The sequence below is a fragment of the Pseudorasbora parva genome, chromosome 11 (genome assembly GCF_024679245.1).
Source record: "Pseudorasbora parva isolate DD20220531a chromosome 11, ASM2467924v1, whole genome shotgun sequence".
In the NCBI taxonomy this organism is placed as follows: domain Eukaryota; kingdom Metazoa; phylum Chordata; class Actinopteri; order Cypriniformes; family Gobionidae; genus Pseudorasbora; species Pseudorasbora parva.
Genome location: NC_090182.1, coordinates 44620366 through 44629536, shown reverse-complemented (window position 1 = coordinate 44629536; position 9171 = coordinate 44620366). Strand labels below are relative to the sequence as shown.

At 36.6% G+C, this 9171-nt stretch overlaps 1 protein-coding gene across 2 annotated transcripts in view; it reads right to left on the bottom strand.

The window, feature by feature from the left end:
- Positions 1-3485: 3485 nt before the first annotated feature.
- The window catches only part of acsl1b (acyl-CoA synthetase long chain family member 1b), a 38130-nt gene continuing 32444 nt past the window's right edge, over positions 3486-9171 (bottom strand). For both annotated transcript variants that reach the window (XM_067458080.1, XM_067458081.1), the window contains exons 18-21: positions 8897-9040; positions 8715-8816; positions 8489-8560; positions 3486-5252 (exon numbers count right to left, since the gene is read on the bottom strand). In XM_067458080.1, the coding sequence (XP_067314181.1) occupies positions 5112-5252; positions 8489-8560; positions 8715-8816; positions 8897-9040 (459 nt within the window). In that variant the 3' untranslated portion in view covers positions 3486-5111. The remainder of the gene's footprint in view (positions 5253-8488; positions 8561-8714; positions 8817-8896; positions 9041-9171) is intronic.

Here is a 9171-nt window from a genome sequence, read left to right as displayed (position 1 = left end):
CAAAATGCATATTTGAGCTGTTTTAACTAAAAGTAACTTGCACTGACATATTTTAAGATTTGTCTCATTGTTTTGTCTAAAGATGCACACTAGTAGGCTACCTTGTTTTTTTGTTTTCTAAGACTCGTTTGTAAAAGGTACTTTTGTGAATGTCCTAATTTAGGTTTAATCCTACATCTAAGCCCTGTCTGTGAAACCAGGCCATGGACATATAATTTGTTTATTTATATATTATATACAATGTATAGGCCTACTACTATGTTAATTGAATCTAATAATAATAGGCTACTATTTGTAAACAAACAAATGAATAAATGCATTTAACCCAAGCTGCTTATGTGTCTTTACTGGCTGCTTGCATGAATAGTCCCGTGAAATAAACTGCATGCCCTTTTTTAATACATAAAAACTAGAATAATAACATTCTTGATCAACAATAATAAACTTAAACCAATAAATCAATTAACACAAGTCAGTGGTTCTCAAACCTGTCCTGGAGGACCACCAGCCCTGCACATTTTGTGTGTCTCCCTCATCTAACACACCTGATTCTATTCTTCATCTCTAGCAACCTTCAAAATCCATCTTAAAACATACCTATTCACTGAGGCCTATGGACCATAGCTGCTCTGGTTTCTCTCTCTTCCCCCTTTCCCTTCCCTTGCTGTTTGTTAAGCGTCCTTGCGTTTTGTGAAAGGCACTATATAAATTACAGTTATTATCATTATTATTACTCAATAAGCTCATTAGTAAAGACAGCAAGACCTGAAATTTATGTGATTTTTAACACATAAATTTATGAACACACATATCTGACACACATACATTTATGAAATGTATGTGTGTCAGATATAGGGAGACATACAAAATGTGCAAGGCTGGTGGTCCTCCAGGAGAGGTGCGAGAACCACTGACTGACACAAGCTAACATTTCCACATAACAGGAACATAATAAACATACATCTTATGACTTTTATTTTACACATTATCTTTAATAATATTATTATAGTATATGAATTCACAATTATTCCGTTTTGTTGCATGTGGTCATAGAATGAGTAAACATGTTGAGGGTAGCAATGATGACCGGTGGGATACAGTGGACTATCCGATTACAGTAGTTAGAGAAGGTTACACTAAAATGTCACAATGAGAAATGACAGGTAATAATGCACTAAATTAAAATTTCAAATGTTACAAAATTGATGTTTAATGTATTGAAGCTCTCCCATTCTTAATCCGTAGAGTTTAATATGGAGTCGGCCCACCCTTTGCAGCTCTAACAGCTTCAGCTCTTCTGGGAAGACTTTCCTCAAGGTTTAGGAGTGTGTTTATGGGGATTTATGACCATTCTTCTAGAAGCTCATTTGTGAGGTCAGGCACTGATGTTGGACGAGAAGGCCTGGCTCTCAGTCTCCGCTCTAATTCATCCCAAAGCTGTTCTATCAGGTTGAGCTCAGGACTCTGTGCAGGCCAGTCAAGTTCCTTCACACCAAACTCCTCATCCATGTCTTTATGGACCGACGCTTTGTAGTCAGTGGTCTTTGTTTCACTGTTGTGCAATCATGCTGGAACAGGAAGGGGCCATCCTCAAATTGTTCCCACATAGTTGGCAGCATGAAATTGTCCAAAATGCCTTGGTATGCTGAAGCATAAAGAGCCCTATCATAGAACCGGGTTTTTGCAGGTGTTGTTTGCTATAGTTTCAGCCCGACAGTTATCATTTTCACATCCTGTGCCACATTGTTTAAATAGCAAATGCACTCACAGCCATTTGCCCATAGTGTGTTTGAAGTGTGTTCAGGAGCATTGTAGGCGTGTTTCTATTTTGAGGAACTGAAAACGACTGTCATTTACCAACAAAAACCTGGTGTAAAGGCAATAGTGCAGCCTTTTTTGTTAATTATAGGGCACGTTAGTAATATGTGCCTATAGGCGGTGCATACACTCTGCTTATTACACACACTGGGATGTGCAGCAGCACACACACATCTTTAAATATTAAAAGTTAAAGGATTAAAATGTAAAAGATTATTATTGTGTACATACATGTAAACGTCATAATGGATAGTCATTGCATGTTTCAGAATTAGGCTACCTATTTGTAGTAATGGCGAGCAAACAGGTGTCATTGGAAAAGCAGATCCGTTTCCTCGCTAGCTAGAGTTGCGTTCAGTTTTTCTGCTTGCAAAATCCGCCATGGTGCGAGCACAATTGCTTTTAAAGGGAATGGGACATGAGACTCTGATTGGTTTCTTGCATGTTATGCCCAAAACACACCCATGACTCATAAGAGGCGAGACACAACCCTTTTAGAGCATGCGCCTGGTGCACAGACCATTTTTCAATCGTTAAACTAAGTGCACTTTAGACCATGCACTCAGATTTTTAAAGATCGTCCTTTTACTGGAACTAAAGGGCCAAGCCCAACCCCTGAAAAAAAAACCTCAAAAAATGTTTGCCCCAAAACATGTTTCCACCCCCATGCTTCACAGTAGGTATGGTGCAACTCAGCATTCTTTCTCCTCCAAACATGACAAGTTTAGTTTCTGCTGAAAAGTTCTATTTTGGTTTCATCTGACTATATGACATTCTCCCAATCCTCTTCTGGATCATTCAAATGCTCTCTTGCAAACTTCAGACGGGCCTGGACATGTACTGGTTTAAGCAGGGGGATATGTCAAGCACTGAAGGATTTGAGTCCCTGGTGTCAGTGTGTTACTGATGGTAGTCTCTGTTACTTTGGTCCCAGCTCTCTGCAGGTCATTTACTAGGCCCCCCCGTGTGGTTCTGGGATTTTTGCTCACCGTTCTTGTGATCAAGAATCACTATTTCTATTTTCTAATAATTGCTCCCACAGGTGATTTCTTCACACCAAGCTGCTTACTTATTGCAGATTCAGTCTTCCCAGCCTGGTGCAGTTCTACAATTTTGTTTTTGAAAGCCTTTGACAGCTCTTTGGTCTTGGCCGTAGTGGAGTTTGGAGTCTGTGACTGTTGGTGAGGTTGTGGACAGGTGTCTTTTATACTGATAACGAGTTCAAACAGGTGCCATTAATACGAGTGGAGGACAGAGGAGCCTCTTAAAGAAGTGATTTTCTGGATTTTTTCTAATTCTGTCTCTCATTGTTGAAGTGTACCTATGATGAAAATTACAGGCTTTTTAAGTGGGAGAACTTGCACAATTGGTGGCTGAGTAAATATATTTTTGCTGTGTGTGTGTGTGTGTGTGTGTGTGTGTGTGTAAATTATTTTAAGGGGTTAATAATGACACATCATTTGGATATTTTCATGTCTGGGATTTTTTGGGGATTAAATTGGTAGAAAAGAATAAATCAATAATACACTCTATGAGTTGATTCTTTCAATGCAGCTCTTACAAAAAGGACAAATTATAAATAAACAGTTTTCTCACATTACATTAAATAAAAATACTCATTTCATTTTAACAGTGTAAATAAAAAAAACTTCAGCTTCAACCAACTGTTCATTTACCATAAATCATATTTAATTTCAAACATGTACATCTCTTACATGGAAAATTTACATTAATATCACGTTAAATTGTTTGCCACACATACACACACACACACCACCACGTTATTTGGCTCATCTTCAGGTCATTAAACACAAAAGATGAAGCGTGATTAAAACAAACAATAAAAAAAACCTGTGCATAATAAACACACAATTACAATGAACATGAAGCAGCAACCGTCTATGAAATATAAGGACGCATGTGGAGAGCTCATGTATTCTGCAGCATAACAATATGATATACGTCAGTGTCACTCTTATAATATTGAAAGCACCATAATATCATCTGCCATTAAAGCTTCACATAAATAAGTACTTAGGCAACAAAACTGGAGGATGTTTGTGCTGAGAACGCAAGCGGTCTTAAATGTTAAGTCCACATATAGACAACATATGGCTTATATTTTACATTTTAATCACAGCTCATTGATACTTGGCTGTGTTTAAACTTAAGGCACATTCATGCCATGAACGATAACTTTAACTATAATAACTATTGTATATTATAAGCGCGCTTAGAGCAGGAAGGATTCTGTTTTTATTGTTTATCAGCTGGGAAAATAACACAATATTGTCTGTGCAGTTATTTACATTTTTTAAACTATATAATTATAGTTATCATTGTAGTTATTGTCCTTGGCGTTAACGGGCTTTATTCATGAAACACAAGCTTGAGTAAATCATTCATAAAAACAGATTATGAACCATTTGCACACACATTTTGTAAGGCACTATTCATTGTAAGGCTGCTTTGGAACAATATGCATCGTAAAAGTTCTGCATAAATATGATGAATTCACTGTTAAAAAAAAAAAAAAAATGTTGGTTTAACCTCAAAATTGTACGTTTTTTTTAGTTAACACATTGAAGATCAAAATATGATGTTATCTCAACCACATTAATCATCAAAGTTGATTTGAAGAAAGAAAATAATACCATGAAAATAATTTTTTGTTTATAGAAAAATTAAACTGAACAAATTCGCTTTGCTTGTGTTTCTTGAATAAATGCACGATAAATAAATAAAAGTATTCCTTTTTTTTCTTAACTTGCCTCCTACACAAAAATAAAGCTTCAGAACATTAAAATGTTGATTATTTATGAAGTACAATTTTATATTATTAGCTTTGTTTGTATGCATGCATGTGTGCGTTTTATCTCTCATTAATAACACTCAAATGCAGATGATTTCCATTAATAAGGCACTTTTTTCCCTGAGACTGTATAAAGTATTTCCCAAACAAACCCAATGTGAGACCTTTACATCATACAGTTGTTTGTTCAATCATGTTTGGCTTTTCTACACATCATATCATCAGAAGAAAATTGCACTCAAATTAAAGAGGAATATTGTTGTCTTCAACAACAGAATTAGGTGTTAGCATCGATCTAACCTCTTTCCTTTCTCTTAATAGTCAGATGGTGTGAAAAATGTTTTCCTGAGGTGTGCGGTTTAAAGCTGAAGCCTCTGAGTAACAGAAGTGATCTAGGGTTATTTACTTAAAGCTGATCTTGGACCAGCTCTATTCCAGATCAGCTCTGTGGCTCTGAAACATCTAAGGCTCGTCCTCTGGTTTACATTTTGATAGTGGAGTAAAGCTCGTCGATCTGTTTCCTGAAGTGGTTCCTGAGGTCGGCACGTTTGGCTTTAAGGGTGGGCGTCAGGAGGCCGTTTTGGATGGAGAACATCTCAGTGTGTAGAGCAATGTCCTTCACCTGAACGGGAAGATGACAGAAAACGTTCAGCATTTACTACATCATTAACTTGTACACTGCCGGTGAAGCATTTGAAATAATTACAACTTTTGTTAAAGGTGTCATCAACTGGCTTTTTAATTTTTTTATACTGTTGTCTGAGGTCAACTAATGACGTTTGTGTGTTTTTTACATTCAAAAACATCATAACTAATAAGTAATAGGCTATTTTCTGCACTGGTTTTGAGGCTCTCTCCTGAACGCTGGGTTTTGATGGGCGTGTCACTGGTGACTTAGAAGTAAACGCCCACAGCTAGGATTGGATAAGATTTGCATATTTAATGAGCTTCAGCTCCGCAGTCATATCTATGCCCCTGTCAGTTCAGTTCACATGAGGGAGGGATTGTTTTGAAAGCAACAACTGGAATGATTCTCTCACAGGGCTCTCAAAACGTCTTTATCAAACAAACACAATCATTTATCTCTCATCCACCCGCGATTGACTGGAATATTATTTCTGTATTACATGGCCCGCATGATCTGTGGATATAAGCGCGAACACACACACACACGCACGCACGCACGCACGCACACACGCACGCACAACATTGTGTCTGCAATGCAAAGTATTACTTTCAGATGCAAAAAAAAAAAGATAAACAGTCTGAATCTCCTTTTCTTGCTGCAAAGTTTTCTTTAACAGGTGACAGAGTTTCAAACCCTCTTTCCTTCTCAAATTTACACTATTTAGTCCAGAGATGCCCAAACTAGGGCCCGCGGGCCAAAGTTGGCCCGTGGTAACCTTTGATTTGGCCCACCGAGGTCCGAGAGAGAGAGCCTACATTTTGAAATGATAAACGCTCAAACATTATAATAAGCATGCATGTTTATTTTCCGTCAGTGAAACAACTCACTGCAGCCTGTAAAACAATTAACAATTATCAGTAAATAATGGTAACCCAAAGAGTATAAGAAAATTAATTATTAGTTAAAAAAAGATTTGTAGATAGATTCCTAGCCTTTTCCCCCTTAAAGATGCGTCCTATGCCGGTCTGCGCTTTGAGATGAATGTGGGACATGAGCTGGATAGACACCTTTTCTAATATCTTTGTCTTCATGATGTTGCAAAGCAACACTTGTTGTAAAAGGGCTGAAGAGTGAATTTTATCTTCCACAGGGCCAAGACATTTAGGCTATGTTTGATTATGCACCGCTAGAAAAAGCGAAAGTAAAACCGCTGGGTGCACGTGAACTGCGCTATTCAAATAAACTTGACGCGCCTCAAGTCTAATAACAAGCACAAACATAAAATTTAATAAAATAAAATTTGTCAAAAGGTATTCGTCCAACAGTCTTTACCATAGATGTGAATGGGTATAATATACTTAATTATACGCAAACGAAAGGAAGAAGCATTAATATTTTCCTGTGAAAATGAGTGCGACGCGAGTGAAGATTTGAGAAAAGAAACCAGATGTCCATCAAATCGGGTGACCAGAACGCAAAACAGAATTAAAAAGCTGGCAGATCTTAAATTGGGCTCAGCCCATCTCTCATCCAGGGCTGCAATGTTACATCTGCGAATTTATTTCCTTTTTAAACAAAGTTTTGTGCTTTTACTCCTGTGGTAATATTCACGTAAAACAGCATTCACATACCAAACACTGGGTTAATGACGAAGATAGAGCTTTAAGTAGAAAATAGTTTGAATGTAAAGAGATAAATTAAAATAAAAAGTGCACAACTCTTCTTAAGTGGAAGGAAGCTACCTTTTTTCCCCATCACGTGGAAACTTGTGTGGGTGAGTCCTTATTTGGGTTAATAAAATAATGAAATTATAGTTTTTAAGTAGAAAATAGTATTTATGTAAAGAGATATAATTTACTATACTCTGTATTTTATCTTTTTATAAAAATAAAAATAAACGACGATATCATCGTCCATTGCGATGTTTTACTGTAAACATTGTCAACTGCCAATTTAGGGGATATCGCCCAACCCTATTTGCAAACAGTCTGTTCCTTTTTTAAAAGAGTAAAATATCCGTCAACATTATGAATCTGGATCATTGTGTATTTGACATTGAACCGTATTTTACATTGAACACTTGGGGATTGTTGCCCATTTAATTGGTCATTAAAATGCAACACTTTACAAATAAAACTGCATTAGTTAATCAGATTACATTTGTTTTATATTTATTGTAAACATTATGAAATGAATAAACCCATAGCAACTTTAATGTAGGCCTAATACAGTTTGATTTATGATTTTTTTTAAAATTACTTTCGGCCCACGTCTCTCAATCAAGTTTGATTTTTGGCCCTTCATAGGAAAAAGTTTGGGCACCCCTGATTTAGTCAATTAATTTACTTATTTTATTTTTATTCCAGAATTATTGTGTGTGTGTGTGTGTGTGTGTGTGTGTGTGTGTGTGTGTGTGTGTGTGTGTGTGTGTGTGTGTGTGTGTGTGTGTGTGTGTGTGTGTGTGTGTGTGTGTGTGTGTGTGTGTGTGTGTGTGTGTGTGTGTGTGAGATGCTAAAAGAAGCTAAATGTATTTTACAAAAAGTAAACTAATAGACATTATAATTTCATATTTTTTTCAGACTTAACACATATCCAAGTTTCATTTTTGTACTAAAAACTATGGATACAAAAAAAGATGTACGTCTTCTGTGTCAAAACGGACCCAAAGGGATTAGGGTTAAAATTATTCAAGTGACAGTAAAGACGTCTGTAATGTTACAAAAGATTATATCTCAAATAAATGCTGTTCATTTCAACTTTATATTCAAAGAATCCATTCAAAAACTGCTTTAAACTCTGAGAAGAAGAAGAAGAAGAAGAAGAAGAAGAAGAAGAAGAAGAAGAAGAAGAAGAAGAAGAAGAAGAAGAAGAAGAAGAAGAAGAAGAAGAAGAAGAAGAAGAAGAAGAAAAAGAAGAAGAAGAAGAAGAAGAAGAAGAAGAAGAAGAAGGACCATTATTAATAAATGAGCAGCAATAATGATAATTGATCACTATAATGATTAGTGAAGGATCATGTGACACTGAAGACTGGAGTAATGATGATAAATTCAGCTTTGATCACAGGAATAAATCACACTTTACTATATATTCACACAGAAAACAGCTGCTTTAATACCTAATACTATTTCACATTATTCCTATTTTTAATCAAATAAATACAGATGAGTAAAAGAATCTTCTTCTCAAAAACATTATCAAACAAAATTATTCCAAACTGAGACGAAACTCACCTGTTCAAAAGACTTCAGGCCACTTTCTTTACCCAATTTGACAATGTCCTCCAGAATAGCTTTCTTTACCTCCTGAAAAAAACATAAGCACATTTATTTATTAACGGTTTATGGAGAAATTAGATCCTCTAATTTTATTCGTAACCAAATATACCAATGCATACAACTTTCTGAAAAGCAAACAAAATGCAAACGGTCACACGTGCGAGATCTGTCCGTTTACTACCTTATTTTTGCACAGTTCTTCAAATGACCCCGCTAAGCCTCTCTTCTTGGCCCAGCCGGGCAGATAGTCTGGATCAGGCACAATGATGGCGACCAGACAGGCCTGGGGAGAGAACAAGAATTAATGAACAACCATTTTCTGATTATGCCTCCACCGGAGTGTGTGTTGTCGTCTCTCCTCACCTGCAGACTGTCTCCGTGTACGAAGGCCTGAGACACAGCTTCACTCCTGATGTAAATGTTCTCGATCTTCTCTGGAGCGATGTATTCTCCCTGAGCCAGCTTGAAAATGTGCTTCTTACGGTCCACGAGCTTCAGAGTGCCATTCTGCAATTCAAATGGTTGGTTGTTTGTGTTGTTCTGTCTTCATACAATATGAACATGGCATATCCAAGTAATATTTATAAGTCTTCATTATCTAAATGAAGCGTGCTTGTTATCACAGGAGAAGGTCTTAC